Source organism: Aythya marila (genome assembly GCF_965140915.1).
Source record: "Aythya marila genome assembly, chromosome: 2".
NCBI classification, from domain to species: Eukaryota; Metazoa; Chordata; class Aves; order Anseriformes; family Anatidae; genus Aythya; species Aythya marila.
In genome coordinates, this window is record NC_139043.1 from 134,749,852 (window position 1) to 134,770,402 (window position 20,551).

At 35.7% G+C, this 20,551-nt stretch overlaps 1 protein-coding gene across 4 annotated transcripts in view; it reads left to right on the forward strand.

The window, feature by feature from the left end:
• VPS13B (vacuolar protein sorting 13 homolog B) overlaps positions 1–20,551 on the forward strand; it is a 460,107-nt gene that overhangs the window by 35,504 nt on the left and 404,052 nt on the right. For 2 of the 4 annotated variants that reach the window (XM_082753129.1, XM_082753131.1), the window contains exons 4-7: positions 4,593–4,716; positions 9,555–9,722; positions 10,725–10,906; positions 13,615–13,789. In XM_082753129.1, the coding sequence (XP_082609255.1) occupies positions 4,593–4,716; positions 9,555–9,722; positions 10,725–10,906; positions 13,615–13,789 (649 nt within the window). The remainder of the gene's footprint in view (positions 1–4,592; positions 4,717–9,554; positions 9,723–10,724; positions 10,907–13,614; positions 13,790–20,551) is intronic. The other 2 variants (XM_082753130.1, XM_082753132.1) reach the window with 1 other exon arrangement.

Consider the following 20,551-nt stretch of genomic DNA (forward strand, 5'->3'; position numbering starts at 1 on the left):
CAGGTCCCCTAACCACCTTGACAGTCATTTATTGGAACTGTGGTACACCCACATCATTCTCATTCTGGACAACTGTGTGTCTGCTGGAGAGCCTGTGACTGAACACAGTACTCCCCACGAGGTCTCAAAAGGGCCAAAAAGAAGGGGAAATCATGTCCCACAGCCTGTTGGTTGTACCCTTACTGATACAGCCCAGCACATGCTTGGCCTTCTTTGTGGCAAGGGCAAACTGCTGAGTTGTTCAACTTGCTGCCCATTGGGACCCTTGCGTCTTTTTCTGTAAATCTGTCTTCTAGCCCTTTGGCTCCTAGTCTGTACTGTTGCCTGGAGTGGCCCCATCGCAGGCGCAGGGCTTAGGATTCACCTCTGTCGGACTTCTCAGAGATCCTGACAGCCCATTTCCTCAGCCACTCAAGGACTCTCTCAACAGCAGTTGTGCTCATCAGCAGATAAACTCCTCTTCCCAGGTTGATACCACCCCCAGTCTTGCTGTGGTACACTGTCCCATCCTCTGGGCCTTAAATAAGGATATGAAACACGGTGGGTTTAGTACTGGTGATTGAAGGATGCCACCAGTAAGCAGCCACCAGTTGGCTTCGAACCTCAAATTGCAACCCTTAGAGCCTGGTGGTCCAGGTGCTTTCCACTCAACTTATCCCTTCGTGTCTAGTCAGTATCAGCTGTGCTAGGACACTCCACCAGCAGGGAAGAAGTTCTTCTTCCATGGTTTTTGCATGGTGCAATTGCAGATATGCTTCATGTAGGTGGGAATATGTATGTTACTGGGCAGTGAAGGATATTAAAGCTCATTGCCTTAGAAATGATGAAGGAAGGAAAAAAGAGCAAGGTTTTCGTAGAGGAAGAGACAAAGAGAGTGAGAGGGAAAATGCAGGTGTGTGTAATAGTTTCATAGAATTGGTGGTTTTTTATTTTATTTTTTTTTAATTCAATGGTAATTACTTTTACACATTTCCCTGTTTTCTTTTAAGAAGAACTTTAATTTTTTTTTTTAACTTTGTTTCGTGAAGGCAAAGGGACAATATTTGCATAAATAGCTGAGTGATCCCAAGGAGAAAACATTCTTTCCCATAAAGCATGCTCATGAGACAGGTTAGAGACAAGTTTTATGTATTTTAAAATGAGAAAGTGTCTTTTTTCCAAGAAAAAGAAGTTTGTATTTTAAATGTGGAAAACAGAATAATGAGCACAGATAAATTCTGTCTGTTACGAAAAGATCATAATAAACCCCATCTAGTATATTTTCAGGTGCTGTCAATTTTAGCTTGCTTTAAACCTTGCAGTAATTGTTTTATATGGTGTATTGCAAGAGAAAGTTGACCGAGGAGCTCACGTGTAAATTTACTAGCCGAGGTGCGATTAGCATGTTACTTATGACTTGCATAGTTTTAGATGTAACCATAGTGCTCTACAAAAATGTTCCAGGACAGGACCTGGCCTGAAGCATTTGCCAAAAGGATAAAAGAGCGAAGCCTGACTGTGCAAACTTTTATTTCTTCTGATAGGTTAAAAGTTACCGTGATGCATTAGTGTAGTAACACCCCTATGCAGAACCATATGGTAAAATTTTTTGAAATTTTCTCAGATCTACTTATGGCATAAGCTGGAGGGGAAAGCAGATTTCAGTAAATGAGTTACTTTCTTAAAAGTCAGCACTTTAGATGCATCGTGTATATTTTTAGTTTTGTACTGTTGCGATTTTTGACTTGGAATCGCTACCATTAATGCTAAAATGAATGGGCACTCTATCAAATATCCTACTCTAACTGAAGTTATTAGCACTTTCAGAATATTATTCCCTTCCCATCCCCAATATAATTTTTACTTTAGCTTTAAAATGTTTGTCATCTGGTGTGAGCTAGATTTATTAGAGTGTAGTAGTTTTAGTACATTTTGGCTGCGTGTTTATGATGACATCACTGTAATCTATATACAGTATGTGATTTCAGTTGTTTCCAGTGTTAAATATTTTCATAATTATGCTAGTTTTGGCAGTTCACTTGGAACTTTTTCACATCTCTTTAATGAACATGTTTTACTTCTGGGCTTATGAGACAACCACATGCTTGAGAAATTAATAGCGTGCTCTTAAAGCTAACATTGAGCAGAAATGTGCAGATACAGAAAGCTTTTGGACTTAAGTAGAAACGTAGTTCCTCTAAGGTCACAGCCACTGGTATCGTCTTCTGCAATTAGAGAATGCAACGCTTATTTTAGAAAGCATCAGTAGCTGTTGTGAAAATGCTGTGTGTTCATGTTAAAATAAAACAAACCATACAGCTCTTGTAAACCTTTTCCATAATTGTGTAACGTAAGGAAACGAGGGGGTGTTGTCCATGATTAAAAGAACTTTTTTCAAATATTTGGTCAGGTTCAATAGGAGAAAGTTAAATCAGTTGTATTTCATCTTTAAGTGATAGTGATATGTATGATGAGTGTGTTGCACAGATTTTGCTTGAAGTTATGAAAAAGTTCATCGGTCATGCTTGTGGCAATACAGGGACAGAAGAATTAGTCCTGAATGTCGGCAGGCTTGGTACACTTAACACTTCCAAAACAGAATGCCTTTTTTTCCCTCCTCAATTTTCTTTTTCACGTAGCCAACATAAATACTGAGAGGCGAGCATAATGTGGTGCTATCAGGTCAAATCATTAAGTGGTCCTACCACAGCGCTCTGCGCAGTCTGAGCTTAGGAAAGAAGGAAATGTGCTAATTGAGCTGGTTGGTAACCCTGACATTTCATTTTCTGGCAACTACATAGCAGTATGGTGACTCATCTGAAAATATATTTTCATAGTATGTATGAACTACTTTCCAAGAAAAAGGGTTCGGTTAAAAGTAATTTAAACATTTTAGCTTAGAGTCTGTAATTTTATTTTTTTCTCAGTAAGCTGGAGATGTGAAGGAGAGGTGAGCTTTCCTGATTATCAAACATTTATTTTGATGAAGTGGCTTCTTCCAAACAGAATTGATATTGAACACCCATTCTATTTTTTTTGTACATTGGAATGGAAAGTCCTGGATGATGACTAAGCACCCACGTCATTTTTCACGTATCAGAGTGAGAGTCCTATATGACTAAAACGGCCAAATCATGGTAATTTAAAAAAGAACAGAGATTTCCAGGATCTGATCATGACCAAACTTCTCTTTAAGATGTATAAATTGTTTGAATTCTATATTAATGACCAGAAAACTTCAAATCCTTTGTGGTGCTCACCCTTCTTTGAGAAGTTATCATCTACCTACTCCAAAGTACGAATGTATCTTTTTCCATTTTCTCCAAATAAGTTTAGTCTTCTATTTATTTTTTCAGCATAGGCTTATATTGCTCATCATCTCTGCTTTTCTTTCTGAAAAGTTATTTCTGCTTTCCTGGATAATTTCCCTCTGTGTTCTGTTTATGTAAATATAGAATGGAAAGAAATGAACTTTGTCGAATTGTTTTTGAAGCTGTAGACTTTTATTTAGGATTTGTCAGGACTAATTCTTCTGATCGTGTAACTTTTTTTTTCCTTATAATTTCATTTAAGCATTAAGAAAACAAGTAATGGGAAATTTCTGTATCCTAATTGCTCCAAGATTATTAAAAATGCCAGGGAGCATGTAAGGAAATGTGTCACCTGCTCTGCTTCATACTGTGTTGCTTTACATTTGTTGCCTGAACCCTTTCTTTTGTGAAGACCCTCTAAGATAACAGTGTAGTACCCAGAGAGTACCCCACTAATTTCCTGTAGCAGGCTGCATCTGTTGAAGAGATAATTCAGGTTGCATCAAAAGATGTAAGAAATTGCTTCTTTCCCAGGCTGGTCTCCTAATATACTTACAGGAATATTCACATTACTTTTCTTGGGTTTCCTGCATTTGAGTTTTATAACTAAACTGTCATTCTGGAATGCAATGGCAATACGGATGGGGTATTTAAAACCTAAGCTCAGCTCATTAGGGTTTTCTTGTCTGCAAAATTCATTGTGTAAGGCATATTTCATAATCTCTGATTACAAACAATATTTCCTGCTGCTGAACTCCAGAAAGTAAATAAGCTAAATAAGCTATATGAAGGCTCAAGATGATCAGTTGCCTTTGGTTCATTTATCTTTTCTGGGGCCACGTTTATTATTTTAGAAGCCTGCAAAAATATTTTGCATTGTGAAGCAGCTTCAATTAGCTGTATTAGGAAGGGCATGACTCTGACAGCTTGTGTGAGGTTGTTTCATGAGCAGGCACATAAGCTCGTAAAACGAGGTAGTGTTTCTCATTTCAGGGCTCTGGCTTTGCTTGAAGGAGTGTTTCAGCAGAAATGCAGCTAGACGTACTTTGTTCAAGTGAAATCAGCAGTTAAATAACAGAGTATTATTGTTATTTGAGTTAATAGAAGTATTAATTATAAAATACTTTTTGTTTTTAATAAACAAATGTTCTGTAACCATTTCTGTAGTTAGATGGATGTACAGAATGTACTGAGGGAAAAGCATGGCTACAAGTTTAATATACCAAATATTTACTGAGTTGGTTTTCCCACATTTATTTTGCTTCTTTGTTTGATTGACTCAATTGCTTTCTTCTCCTCTAGCAGGAAGACCATGAAAGTTGTGGTTCTAGTTCAACAAACCGCAGTACCACGGAAAGCGTGAAATCAGCAGTAAAACCACGACGAGTTCAGCAATCTGCTTCTCCTGACCCTGATTTACCTCCAGGTAGGCAATAATATTTCAGAAGCTTGATTGTGCTTGAGTGATGATAGAACGTCTAAATTTTATTTTAAGTTATTTTCACACCTCTGTTGAATGATTTTACCTTTCAGTAGTTCTGTCTATCTGAAAATCATACAGCAGTGAAGAATAGGATGCTGGAATATTATGCAATAGTAGAACTGAAGCACAATAGAACTTTGTTAATCCTTGCATCTTTCCCTTCCATTTTGTCGTATCCTTAATTTTACATAACCTGTTTGTAAGTAACCAGGGTTAGGTTAGTGTGAGAACAGTCCTGTAGGGGTGGTGTGTTAGATTTTATCCTCTGCTGCTCTGGTTCTTTTGTTTCAGATCACTCCGTGTTTTCTATTGCTCATTAACTGCTCGGTGTTTCACATTAAATTCTTTTCCCACATGTTTTCAGATCCTTAAAATGCTTTTAAAGGAGAGGTTTTCTCTTTGAGAGTAGTAATTCTGACAGATGTTGCTTATTTAGTCCTCTGTCTACTTGTAGAGATGTTGATTATTTTTTTTTTCTGACATGGAATTTGTCTCAGATGAACTTGGAAATATTTGTATGATACAAAAATGCCTGAAGAACTATGTTATCTGATTATTTTTGTCTCTCAGTTTGCACAGAAATTTCATGTATGAGGTTTAGTTTTGTGCAGAAAAATGAAACTTGAGAGCACTGGAATGAATTGCAGTTTGCCTTCTGAGGGCATGTAATTTTAGATGGGTTAAAGACATGACAGTTTTGTGTTTTTTTTTTTTCCCCTCCTGTCTTTTTAGCAGTTCAAGTTCATACATGTCTTAGCTTGAATCAAAAAAAGAACACTGAAGTTCAGTGCATGGAGTATTATGTACACATTGGTATCATCTTCCTTTGGAATGGGTCCTTGTAGAGCCAGAGCTGGAGGCTCTTGGATCTCCAAGATCCACCAACCTCCAGTGACTCGGGGCAGCCACCATGGACAGCGCTTTGGCTCTTGCAGCACGCTGAAGTTTGGTTCTTGGGGTCTCACCTGTGAACAACAGGAGGCAAAGACTTGCCAAAGTATCGGAGGCTTATATTGCCTTCTAGGATGGCTCTAGGATTTGGTTTGAGTTTGTTTCCATGAGTGTCATCTGTGGGCTTGCCAGAAAGGTCTAGCCTTAGGGAGTGGAGTAAAAGGCTGGAGGCCTGTGTATTGTGCTGTTAAAGTTGAATATTCAAAAAGATGTGTTTCCACATGTCCAAATTCAACACGGACATTGAAAACTGGTTTGCATGTCGTCTTTTATAGATGTATCGTGCTTCTCAATGATTACTGTGAATGATTATAGAAATGACATATAAGGTATTTGCAATACTGTAGCAGATTACAAGGTGTGGTGACAACTTACATTACTATTTGATAGGTTTTCTAGGTGCATTTTGTGCTTCTTTGAAACTGTAAGGCATGATCACCTTCTTCATCGGGATCACACTGCATTGTCAACTGCATAGAGTATGTTTGTAGTGAATCTTAATGATGCAGAGTATTAGGGAAAAAATTACCGTATTGGTTGGGCTTGGAATCACTGCCCATGCAGCTACATTCTCTAAATACAGGTTTTGGTGTGTGGTTTTTTTTTTTTTTTTTTTTGGATGTATAAATAATACTGTATTTAATCACAAATCCTATGTGGTAAAATGGCCTAGATTAGGAGTAGAGACTTCCTTACAGGAAGATTTTATTCTCTGTGGTACAGCTTTAATTTGCCCATCCTGGGTTTTAGTAAGTTATTGAGTCACCTAGTCTATATCTGCTTTAATCTTGGGAATACACAGGTATTGAACTACCATTGTAATTTGTTGTCATTGTTGTTGTTACAAAGATTTGTGTGTCCTTTAGTTCTGCTGTGTCTTTCTGGGATGGAGCTAGGCAGAACTCATCAAAAAGTCTAGCTTTGGGATCAACAGAGCACTGCTAAATGTAGGGGAGAAGTCTGATGATACCAATTCTGTTGAATCAACAGACTGCTCCGAGCTGTAGTGCTATGATATTCGGTGGTGTTGGAGCTGAACCTGCAGCCAGAGTTCTTAGTGCACAGTGCAGTCTACCGTGTTCTGGAGAATATGGAAAAAGCATCTCTGTGGATTGTGTGCTGAACCTCAGGACTTAACCCTATGGACTGTCTAGTATTTTTGGTCACTTCATTGTGGAATATCTGAACTTTAGTGGCAAGGATAGTCAGAGTGTTATGTTTAAAAACTACACAACTAAGAATCATCCCCCACGTGTTTTCTCCCACTTATGTTTTCAAACAATAACCTTTTCTTTTTTTTATTACATGTGAAGTTACCAGTGTTTTGTTTTAACTTTGTTTTGGATGCTAAAAGATGCGGGTAAAGTTGATTTTCTTAAAAGACTGATCCTCGTTCATAAGAATCTGTTCGTAGTATATTTGAAGCTTAAAATTAATTAGAACGATAGTACCTGCATTATGCTTCTCGCAGTGTGCTGCACCACTAGTTTGGAAATGTCTTTGCTGAAGAATGTAGTAAAAGTTTTATCAAATTTCTGACCCCTATTTCATTTGGGAGATACAATTCTGCTCCCTCTTCTTGTGCATCCAGGCAAAAAGACATGTAGATGAAAGCTCATGTTTTGGATTTTAGGTTAGTCCTTGTTGCTGCTCTGTTCTGTCCTGAAAAATGTTGGAATCTACCCATAGGATCTACTTACAGAGCGCTCTATTTTTTGTTTTTGCTGCTCTGATACTGACTTTGTCAGGTTTCTGTAATTCAGAGCAGCAAATTGTAAATTAGGATGACTTTGAAAGTTTCTTGAAAGCAAAACAAAAAAAAAAAAAAAATGGATCTGTGGAAAGACAGCTTCAGTTTCTTCAAGGGAATAAGTAGCTTGTTCCAAAATAATTGTTACTGTTTATGATTTTGTAGTTTCCAATTATAAAGTCTGCCTGATATCTCCACCCTGCACTTAAACAACTAAATTATTTGTGCCTGCTTCTATTAATAGACTGTCAGTTCACACTACTCTGGTGAGGAAAATAGGTCTCTTATATACTTTATTCATATATGAATGGAAATCACAATAATACCCTTAATTATTACAATCATACATCAGGTTTATTTAATTCCTATAATCTAAAAGTATGCACTACCATCTTGTCAGTGAGAAAATACTGAAAAACAAGTAATTTGATGTATTTTTTTCTAGTAGTTTTTCAGATTAATGCACCAAAAAGCTTGCAGTCACATTTCTAACATAATCTGTTGGAATTTTTGACTTTTGCTGGGTTTCTGGTTTTCCTGTTTGTGTAGACAATGCTCTAAAACATTTTCCACGTTTTGTTTCAATACAATTGCAATGCTATTAAGATGACAGGAGGAGTTAATGTTATTTCTGCCCTGTTAAAGCTAACCTTACTCAAAGGGTAAAATATGCTCAAGAACAGCATAAACTGAAGCAATGTAAGTTATGATAAGTAATGTGATACACATTTTACAATTAAGATTATAACATTGAAACACTTTCTAAATGTATGACTGTGCTTAATCAGAATCCAAATGTTTTACTAATGATATCTGAAAGCATGCCTTGCATTTAATAAGGAGGTGGGTGAAGGTTTTGAATGCTTACAAAAGAAAAAGTACTGATGTCAAAAACTTGCAGTTGTGGGACTGATGAAAATCACTGCTAAATGTATTCCATGTACTCTAAGATGAAAAATAAATATTTGACTATGAAACTGAGTAGCTGAAAAAAGCAGAGTAGAATGGAAGTAGCAGCCTGAGTCTGCTCCTGCACATCATGTGATGTTTCGATGTTGATTTTAAGTTTTATTTGAATTAAAATTCTAGATAAAAATGAGTCAGATTTAATGCACGTTTCAGAAAGCTATCCTTTAAACCTGTGGATTTATACCTGTACACATTTTAACTGTTTTTTTTGGTATATATTAAGTCTATTTTTAGATAGAGTATGTGAGTAGTCTTATTTTTTAAAACGTAGAAATTTTAAGACTTGTTTCTTTTCCAGTGTAAGGTAGTTAGCTCCATAGTTAAATTCATTTTACAGAAAAGACATGGATATGGGCAGCATTTAATTTCTTTACCATATTGTTAAAATATGAGTGTTTACTGCATATTGGGAATTCACAGAAGAGATTATTTTTCCAGTCACATTATATCTGAAAAAATTTAAATGGATTTCATCCCAGTAGGCTTCAGTGCAGGTGCTTACTATTTTGGTTGTTGACAGAAACTGATTTTCTTACATCTCACAGGGGTCTTGTTGAGCATGATGTGGATATATTAGCTCATGGGAATGAAAAAATGCTAGGAATATTAATATTTAGTTAACTGTTTAAAAAAAAAATAAATAGTCAAGGGTGAAAATTGTTATAATGTATGCATATTTGGAAAGTTCCACTGCAACTGTGGTGTTCATCTTTTCAATCCTATTTCTCAATAGCTTTCAATTAAAATTTGCCATTAGAATTCTTGGTCTATAATAATCCAGAGGTTTTTTTTATTATTTTTGATGTAATTTGAAAGTTAATTCTTGACACCAAAAAGTAATCTATTATGCTGTAGTAGTTTTTTAGTATTTATAATTTTGCCTTTTTAGTTTCTCTGCGCTGTTTCCAGGGATCTCATTGACTTGACTGCACTGAATGCCCTTTTAAACAGTTTTGAGTCCTGTGATTTTTGGATAAATAAAGGCAATGATATTTGATTTGATATTGTAGTCTTCGATTAAAAAGGAATGCAGTTTGAAAATAATCACTTCAGAAACAGATTGGACATCATGTTTTCCTTACAACTGCTTAATATTTGTTTTGTTTTATAGGTTATGTTCAGAGTTTGATTAGGCGTGTCGTAAACAATGTCAACATCGTGATCAACAATCTCATACTGAAATATGTGGAGGATGATATTGTTCTCTCAGTCAATATCACTTCTGCAGAATGCTATACAGTGGATGAGTTTTGGGATCGTGCATTTATGGACATCTCTGGTGGGTAGATATTTTTTGGCTTTATGTATCAGCGATAGTCACATTTATATTAATTTTTTTTAAAGTCTAATACAAATGCCTTTTTATGTTAGAAATAAGATAAGAAAATAGGCAGAAGGTACCTTATTAATTAGCTTTTTTAAATAAAGGATGGAAAAATTATAATGATTGTAGTCGTATGTCTTAAGAATCAGATATTTATACAACACATTCTGAAGCCCTTCTTGCTCATACTTGCTATTCTTCTGTGATTGCATTTTATTTTGTACTTGCCACTGGCGGTGAGTGCTTATGCAATCTGTTTCTATTTCTGTGAATAAGCAGTGTCTTAATGTGTTGCAATTGTTCGCGTCACATTAAAGTTCTCTAAAGGCTGGCTAGTAAACTGCACTGCATTGTAGTGACTGGCATAACACTTTGAAGACATCTAATTTTTTCATGTTTTCAGGAAAAAAAACAAAACACCAAGTTTCTGTAATTTGGTTTTCAGTGTCGAAATGTCTCAGTCTAAATCACCAGTATTTACAGTAGTTCTCAAAGTCTAGGTACTCCTACGGACATCTGATAGAGGTAGAATCTGAGCACGGAGTTTTTCAGGATCATGCAGAATGTCCCTGCTAAACCAGGGAATTTCAGTAATGATTTCTCAAGGGGCAAAATATACAGGATTTTTTGGGGGAGAACAATGAGAATAATATTAATTGGTATTATGTTTGCACATAATGCACTACTCTTATTTTATATACATAACTATAGGGAATGGATGAAAATTTCATAGCTGTAACTAATTTATCCTTGCTTTTAAAGTATGCAGCTGAAAAACATTCTTTGATGTGTATTAAATTGTTCTCTTTAATCACATAAGTGCTTTGCTGATGGTCTAAGTAATGACCATGCAATTATCTTGTATTGTTTTCTTCTAGATAAGAACATGTATGTATGTTATTTTTCTTATCCAATATACTTATTAATTTATATATATGTTCTTTCTTCTTTTTAAAGCCACTGATCTGGTATTGAGGAAGATGATCAACTTTTCTGACTGCACAGTATGTCTTGATAAAAGAAATGCTAGTGGTAAAATTGAATTTTACCAGGAACCTCTGCTGTACAAATGTTCCTTCAGGACTCGTCTGCACTTTACTTATGATAACCTCAACTCCAAAATGCCATCTATTATTAAAGTAGGTATCCCAAAATCTTGTGTGAACAATGTTGAGGTTTTTCAAAATGTACTTGGATATTTCAAGTAAGATGAAAAGCCAATGCTGTTAAAAATTCTGTTAAGAGGATTTTTTTGATTGTGTTTTACTCATATGATGCAATTAGTCTCTTACAGCATGTAAGGAAGTAAAGCTATTTAATCTTTTTAAAGCTTTAGGAAAAATACAAATTGAAAACATCATAATTGTAAGGAAAAAATAAATGTCCCCAACAACCTGTTGAAGAAAAAGTACTGTATGTTGTAAGGTGTCTGCAATATGATGGAAATGATTTTTTGCTTATGTTATTGTTTCAAATGTAACCCAAAGTCTCATACGTAGCAAGTGTGAATGTATTGAGAATTAGGAAGCAGAGTCCAGTATGGTCTTTTGTCTTGATGTTTATGGCCTTTATGTTCTGTGGTGACATTATGATTAGAGTATATAGACAGTAAATCTTAATGTTAAAAAGACTGATTTAAAAAAAAAAAAAATTAAAAAATTAGTTAAATAGTTCTGTAAATTTTGAGAAGTTGTACCTAGCTGAAGTCCTATAGGCCAAATTTTAATGTGGAGCAAAAGTTTATAGCCAAATTATGAGTTTCCAACAGCAGACCATGTAGTGGAAACGATGACAGTCTTCCATATAATTTAAAATGGTACTGTTATAAAAATGATTATTATAGTATTTTTAGTGGATAGTGGACTAAAATAAAACATATTAGCGTGCACTGAGGTAATAGTGACTCAATTTTATATTAAACTCTTCTGCTTAACTTGGTGATTGTTTATTGCCTCTGCCCTTTCTTCAGGCACATTTCAGTTTTTTAAAAAACTTGATGCCTTTTTTTCCTATACACATTCTTAGATTTTTTTTTTGGTTATGTTACACATAATTTAGTTACCTTCTTCTTTATCTTTTTTCTTTTTTTCTCTTTTTTTCTTGAATGTTTAAACAAAATACTGTGTAATGATGGTGTTCAGAAATGTACTCAAATCTAAACATAATTTAATGATGCTAGATCAATATTTAAGTGAATGAGTAATTTTTTATTATGCTTCCAAGTATAATGGTCCAGGGGTAATGATGCTTTAACTTAAATATTTTACAGCGTTTCACTGCTATACAGTTATGCCACAGTTAGCTCTATAACCTGTTAACCCTAAGAAATTCCACATTTGGTAACTTAATGATTTGTTGTTATGTGTGGAGGTTGCATCCTGTGAATTTAAAAAGTTTGTCTTTGAAATGTTTGGATATTGAATTGACATAGCTGTATTTCTTACATAAGTTAAGTAAAAGAAGCCACTGTCGGCAAATTTAGCTACTTAATTAATGAGATTAATTCCAGGACATTTAAAGCTTTTGAACTTTGTGCTGCACATGACATGACCATGGCTTCAGTGCACCTGAAGGTGATATTCCTGGAACATCAGCAGCTTGTATGCTGCTTGGTTGTTTCCCAGCTAAGCACAAAAGCCAGCAGAACCCAGTCATTTCCTACAGAGCCGTGGAGATCTCTGTAATGAAAACTTTCGTACTCTGTATTGTTCACTTGGTAAAAGCAAATCTGTTTTTCAGTGTTCAGTGAAAGTTTCCAGGACTTCCACATTCATAGTGGCTTCCACTCTTTTGGTTTTGCTGTAGGGACTAGAATGTTTTTACAACCTTTATAATACTGTAACATTTTGGCCAAACTCATCTTAGTGAGTTTTGTTTCATCGTAGAATATCCCAAGCTGGAAGGGACTCACAAGGATCATTGAGTCCAGCTCCTGGGGGCAGTTCTTAAAGTAGTTATCTGCTGGTTTTATGAATTTTGTTGAGATGAGTGAACTTAGAGGCAGATGAGGAGGAGGGCATTAAGGGCAGAGCTGATATGTAGATACTGGACCTGGAGATAACAAATGTGCCTAATGTTACAGCAAATAGCATTATTACCACAATTTTATTTCATGGAGCTCCTATGTTAAATAAAGGTAACTTTCTTATCAAGTCTAAATTTTTATTTTTGTAGCACGAACACATAGTCATAACACTATTTTGAAGTATTAAATAAAATAACTAAAAGATTATTGAGACGAGGATAAATTTTCATCCTAGTAATTCCAATGTTTTTAAAACTCTTTCATTTAGAGGGATCTGCTTAATGACATGTGTAGAACTGGAATATCCAGAGACGCTGGTTTGCCACACTTGAGTTGGAATGAATGCTTCCCCTGCTCCCCTGCCATTACTTGTCCACTTGCAACACTGACGGGAGCGGGAAAGAATCAAAATGAAGGAATTTGTATATGAAAAATTTTTATATGAAAATCAGTATATTTAGGTTTCCTTTAGAATGCAGAGATTTGTAAGAATTGTTCATGAAAATAAAAGTTTAATCAGAACCATTTACATGACTTAGAAAATTCATTAGCAACAACCGAAAAACAAACAAAAAAACCCAACCACACAACCATGTGAAACATTTTACATTTGACTTTAACATAAAAATTTCTTGTGGCAACCTGAAGAGTTTTTGACAGTCATCATTTGCAGCCCTTTGCCTTGTATTGCAGGTTTTGCTTTTAATTTTTGCTTAATAATTTCTATTATAATGCATATAGAAAATGAGTCATTTTAAAAGAGGATGTAATGTGGACACTGCTTTGTTTTTATTTATTTTTTTGTTTTCTTTCATTTTATAGATTCACACGTTAGTTGAAAGTTTGAAACTTTCAATCTCTGATCAGCAGCTTCCCATGTTTATACGTATAATGCAGCTTGGGATTGCTCTTTATTATGGAGAAATAGGCAACTTCAAAGAGGGGGAAGGTGAAGATTCAGTTTGCCACACGAAGGATATGTTGGGAAACATCACAGGTAACTATAATTTTTATTTGAAAGAAATGTTAAAAATGCTATTTTCTTTGCTTTTTGCAAATACGAATAGCCAAGACCTAGCCATTGCAAAGCAATTTGGCAGTCTGTAGTTTGATAGAGCTAGCCCATTGTGCTGGTTACGTATATAATACATGAACATCTTTTTCATGTTATGTTCTGAAAAATATTTAGATGGACCTCACAAAACTGAGGCTAAACTTAAATAAAGACATCTTCAGAGTTGTGATGTAGGAAGTGTGGATTTATCATCACTATATTGTGCAACAAGATACCTGTCCTTAGGCAACTTCGATTTTTTTTTTTTTTTTTAGTTCAGGTGTGGCTGCTGCCAGTTTCAGAGTGATGTGTTTTTTTATTTTTATTTTTTTTTGAAACTTTTCATTGAGGACAGCTATATCAGCATTTGTTCTAAACAGCAAAATGTTACTTTGCACGATGTTTTCAGTAGTTCCAGTATACTTGTAAATCATGTAGTCTCCTCCTTTTTATATAACATATTTCCTCTTCATGATACTTCATGGTTTCTTACTGTGATGTGATCTTCAGAAAAAGGAGGGGTGAATTTTAATTGCTTTGTGGCTAGTGTCTTGAGGAGATGTTTTGCATATCAATCCAAGGTTGAATTTGTGTCAGGGAGAGTTGGACGCAGTATTTACCACAGAGGCAAGAGTACTATGTGATGACTTCTGGAAAATTCTTGGCATTGTATGTGGAGGTGATGCGTCAGCATTAAGTTATGTTTATAGTATTAGAGTAGTTAGAGACCGTCAGTGTAAAACATTAATAGATTTTGTTCTGTTTAAGAAATACATAATTTCAATTTCCTTTTTTTGATCATGTGGTGCTGTCTTCTCTGACTACAGAAAAATAATACATTATTGGAAAGATTATAGTAGTGGAATTTTTCTTCACAGAAAAAATAGCATTTCATGTTGGTTGGCACAGATAACCATTTCACTCTCCTGCCAGATGTAGAATTCTGTCATGCCGCCACTATGTGGAATTAAGCAAATAAATATGATGTCTGTAAATAGTTCTCCTGTGTTTTCTTTAAAGATCAAATAGTTTTCTGTACTAGAAACTATTTGCCTTACAAGAAATATGGAGTCTGTTACACCATGTGATTAGAAGTACTTAATTATTAACATTCTGAAAATATTGAATTAATTTTTTCCTGAGACTTTAAAAAGTATGGTTTCTAGAAGAACCCTCAGTGTACATTTTAAGAACTCCTTGCATCTACCCAATGTTTTAATTGTAAGGTTGGCAGAGAAAGGGCGAAGAGCTGTTCTCTGTGGTGTTGCATTACCCTTGCTTTCAGACAGAGGGTCGGATCTGTACCATGGGTGTTTTTCTTTCATTCCCATCAAAGTTCAGCCACCTTGGTGAGTAGGACCATTTGAGTGTAGGAGAAGTGATATAGAGAAATCCTATGAATCAATATGAGAACAGCTGGGATTGGTAGGCAGTGGGTTTTAGATGAAAAGATCCAAGGACTGGAGAGAGAGATTAGCTGGGTAATGAGAAGATTGGACAGAACACGTGTGTATGGAAGAGGATGCAGGTGGGTAGGAGAGACAGAGGTTTTGGTTAGGGTGTGAGATGGATGGTAAAACAGAAATACAGCTTAAGAGAAAATTGAGGTTAAAACAAAAGGCATCTGCCTACAAACACTTGGTGTTTTCTGCATCTGGAATGGAACTCAAGATGGTTATGTCCAAATATGAGTAAATTATTTGACAAAGTGTCTCTTGTCATCTTCCTTTCGAACGTATGTCCTCAGGAAGGTTAAATTGCAGTTGCTGACTGTAAATCTTATGTGGTTTTTCTGAACAACTGTGAATGTGATGTTCTTAGATTTTCATAAAATAGCTATCTAAAAAAGGAATAATGTGTAATTTCTTACTGATGTACGCAGTTGTTGTCAGAAGGGTCAGAAATTAAACTATGGTTGCAATGACAAGAACTACCAAGTAGGAAATCTGTAATTTCCTATGCAATCTTTGTTCAGCTATGCTGTGCTCAAACACTATTCCACTAATATTCCACTTAATTATGTGATCATGTATTTTTGACAGAATTATCCCTTCCGAACACAAAACAGATGGCAATTGTTGTGTTGCCAAGCCAGAGCTGTAGAAACTGTTCTGGAAGTCCATTTCTATCTGTACTGCAAAGTAGTTTGCTGCACATAGCCTAAAACTGTTAGCAACTGTTTTTCTTTATGCTATTTATGCTTGTTTTCTGCATGGAGTTCAATATACATTTGTAGGCATACATGTGCATGTGTACTATGTACACACACAAACAAAATTTTTAGATACCTGATGATTTTTTTTTACTCTCATTCAGTGCAGTAAACGAGTGTCAAATAGACATTACCATGTTATCTGTACCATCAGTTTGTGAGTTACCTGTTTTTCTTCTTCTTAGACTTCATTTTATATCTGTGACTGGTAAGAAAAAAAAACAACTTTCTTCTTCTTGAACACTTCATGATGCATTTGCTATCATAGTTTCCAACCACAGATTTGAACTTTTCTGAACGTCAAATATGCTACTATTTTCAGAGAGAAAAAAAGGAATTAAGAAAAATAACAAATGACTTGCAATTTATCTACTGAGCTACATTAGCCACACTTTTTTTCAGAAGTACCATGTTATGAAATCCAAGACTAATTACACTGGAATTGTGCCTGAATTCTTTACAGTTTAATAATGTACTTAACCTACTTTATAGGTTATGTTTTTATAACTCTTTGAAAGTGTTCTGAAGGTTGGTTCATCCCAGTAATTATTAGGAAGCAGCCCTAACCATTTCAGTTTAAAGAATTTATCTACATCTTCGTCTTTTGAATAGAGCTTCCTGTATTTTGTCAACTGAATTCTTCAACTATGCATATTTAAGGGTATTCCAGCAGCAATTTGAAGTGTTCTTGTGCACCCAAATGTAAGAATAGGATCCTGAAATTTGATAGTAGGGTTAGCAAAATGTATGTTCAAAACATAGGCTGCCTCTGAGGAAAATCTACTTAAATTCTGTTAACACTGAAAGCATTCAAAATACATAGGTAAAAATAGTGGGGCAGAAATACATGTGGAAACTGGCTTTGGTACCGTAGGGGGATTCACTTAATACTGCATGCATGATGAACCATCTTCCAGGGCCTTTGCTTTGAGGATTTGAGAGTTGTCTGCATTGTGATCTTGGATGTCTTGGTAGAAGAAGGAAATTGATGTATTTCAATGTATAAAGATACAAAAGTTAGAAGGATTTGGACAAGAGTGTGGCAGGGGTAGCTGTGGGGGGCTGGGGCTTGAAAATAGGCTTTTGGTTTGTAGGGGAGAAGGACTAATGTAAATAGAAATGAAAATGATTTTGGCATGAAAGAGGACAGGAAGCTAGGATGCATCAGAAAAATGGAATTTAGTTGGATGGGATTGCTGAGGTTGATGATCTAAGGCTGAAATACTGTAACTTTATTTAAAAAGTATGATGCTGAGAGGTTTGAGCAGTAGGAAAAGCTCAAGCAGAGGAGGTTTGGCACTTGTTGAACAAAGAAATCACAGAATGGCTGAGTCTGGATGACTCTGGAGGTCATTTTTGCTCAAACAGGGACACCCAGAGCAGGTTGTCCAGCACCAGCTGCAAATAATCTGTGATAGCAAGAAATTAGAGGTGAGCATTACTTGTTGGAGAAGGGCTTGACTCTGCAATATGGCACTAGGATAAAAATGGGAGAGTTGAATTAGATTTATTTATCTGTATTTGACTGAGGAAATACAGTTGGGCACTGCATTGAAGAGTTTGGGTAGATGAGAGTTATCTGTAAACAGTGGAGAAAATGGTTGCCAGTTTGGCAGAGTTGATATCAAGATAAAAGGTTGTGTGTGCCAAGTTACACTTACCTGTTATTTCTCTTGTTGCTGCACTTTCTGTGTGTTTTCTGTTTTGGATCTGAGACAGAGATGCATGTATTATTTTCCCAAAAGACTGGGATACGCTATGCTGTTTGGGCTCCTTGTTTTTCTGTGTGTCATGAAGGAAAGCCAACAGTCATTTCTTTTCCTCTAGTCTAGCTCTGTTACTGGAGCGTCTTCCTTGTCTATACACTTCGATCACCTACCTTCCTTGGGAGGTTTACTTGAAATTCATATTTCAACAGGCTGTAAAGATGCAACGTAGCTAGATAGCAGTTTGTGGGATCAGCGCATTGTGCAGCTGTCTAGCAGCCAGTGAATAACTTCGTTGTAGGCTTCTGTGGTAGTGCATTGTAAGCGGTTGCTGAGATCCCATATGCTGAGGATGGGTATCAGGTTCGTTGTACGGAGATGAACAGGTTTCATTAGTTTGGAGTACGCGTTCAGGCACACAGAATTGCTTGCATCTGCCAACATCAGTTAAATGAGAAGCAGTTAAAACGAGTAACAAAAAAAAAAAGTAAAAATTAGGCATTTTATAATTTCAGGTTTAAATTAGAGAAATATAATTTATGTTAAATATTTTAATTGTTTAGGAACTATAACATTTTTTGGTGGAGAATTAGATTTCTCTGAATTTTAAAAATCTATTTTATATTGTCTTTCAATTTTAATGTTTTTCAAGAAAAATTAATACTCCTTTTTGAGTAGAAACTCAGAAATCTATTTATATTCTTGAAAGGCACTGGCATCAGTCGCACGTATACCTTTTGTTTTTACTTTTTGCATAAAAGCTTAAATACCAGATTTCATTTTCATTGCTGCTGATTTTAAAACTGGTTTAATATAAATGCTGAATATAATCATTTTCTTAATGCTTTCAGTGAATAAAGTGTACTTTGAATTGTTCTGTTTGAGCTTGTGTGCAGGGTATGAAACAAAAACACTTTACAGTTTGGCATTCAGCTTGGCAAGGAGAGACCAGTAGCACCTTCTTCTATCTGTTGGAGATCTACGTTTAACATACCATTTTGAGCTTTGTTGTTTTGTAATTTATACTTCAAACCAGAGGCCCTTTCCCTTTTATTGTGGCATTTCAAGTTGTTTTATCTTCTTTGTCATTAAAATAGAACGATCTTCTATGTCTTGCCCTGCTGCTGGTGTTTGGGAATTACTATCACTTGTTCTGTAGCTCACCCTTAACTAACTGTTACACATCTGCTCATGATCTTATTGAGGTTAGGATATTATTTAAATGATGGCAATTTTTAAATAACTGATTAGGAACCCCAAGTGCAATCACAGGGAGCGCTGTAGAGCGATTCGTGGTGGTGTTTCAGCACTTCAGAATTGTTGTGGCACCTCTTTCCAAATTTGTTATGAAAACTCCAGTTAAGGAGATTCGTGCTCTCCCTCCTTCCACCTTTGCTTGTCCATTCATCCTACACTCATGTAGTTTCAATTTACAATAAGACAGCTGGACATGGAGAAGCTTGGGGAAGTTTAAGAGATGAAGGTACACACCTTGAAAAAGTGGGTTTTCTAGAGTTGAACCTGAAGCTTTCATACGTTGCAGTAACAGTCCATACACAGTGGACTCTGTAACTGAGCAGTAGAAGGGGATTACATTTTTTCCCCTTGATTTATGTTAATCTCTAAGGTAGGAGCTTGTTGTGGTCAAGTGGGAGTCAGAGGTTTCAGTTTAAGGAAGATGATATCCTGGCTGCAGGAATAACAAGAAACTTTTGGCTTACTGTTTTGCCATTCTGATTCCTGACTACCTGAATCACTGCAGCAGGTTGTTGTGTACAAAAAAAGAAAGTGGTATCTCTGTAAAAGTACTGTCCCTTGAATCTGTGGCTTTGTAATATTGGTACAGCTATGATGGCATCAGATTTTCAACTAGAAGGTGTTGGGGCTGGGTGCAGTTTGCTTTTACATGGAGATGCAGAATACCTTTCAGATTAGAATTGGGTACATAGGATTTTAATTTCTGCTGGTATTAAACCACTTCTAGTTGTATGTCAGCTCCTTAGTCCATACTGCTGGGCTAGTGTACTCCATGTACAATAGGACACAAGACATTATTTTTTTAATATGTAGTGTGAAATAAAACTCGTTAAACATCAACATGTTAAGCTTATTAGCACAGCGAGTATTACAAGTTATCTTGTGGGAGTCAATTTATTGTCTTTCTGTGGTGTAGATCCATAACATGTATCTTCTTTTGAATAAAATTTAGTTTGGCAACACAGCCAGTGAATAGCTGTATAAACATACTAGGGGCAACTTTTATGAACATTGAACTTTTTTTTTCTGTACATTAGTCATTTCTGTGTTCTTTATATAATAAACATATGCCAAGGAAAATGGTACAGAAAATGCTTGTTACTCTGCAAGCATGTATGCTACTCTATTTGAGATTCCCCAAGGACAGGACAATTCATGCTGCAGGGACAAATTTAAGGTTTGTTGTGTTCTCTAAGTCAGCACCAATGCTGCTGTCACGAGAACTCCACCACAAACCCGTTTTTCTATTCTTAACACAATTAGTTCCAGAAGTTTTGTATTCATAACTAATGATCATCCTAGCAGTGAGTTCATCATGGCTTCTTTAGTTTATAGCAGGTAGAACATGGGCGAGGAAATTAATTTTAATATCTACATTATTTAATGATACAAGAATGAACATCTACAGCTGTGTTCTTGAAGTCCTTATTAACTTTAATTCGTGCATTTCATGGTTGATTCAACCAGCTGAAAATGGATGTTATTGCCAGAAGGGATGGTGATGCATTCCCTCCCTCTTCCTCCTGTGCC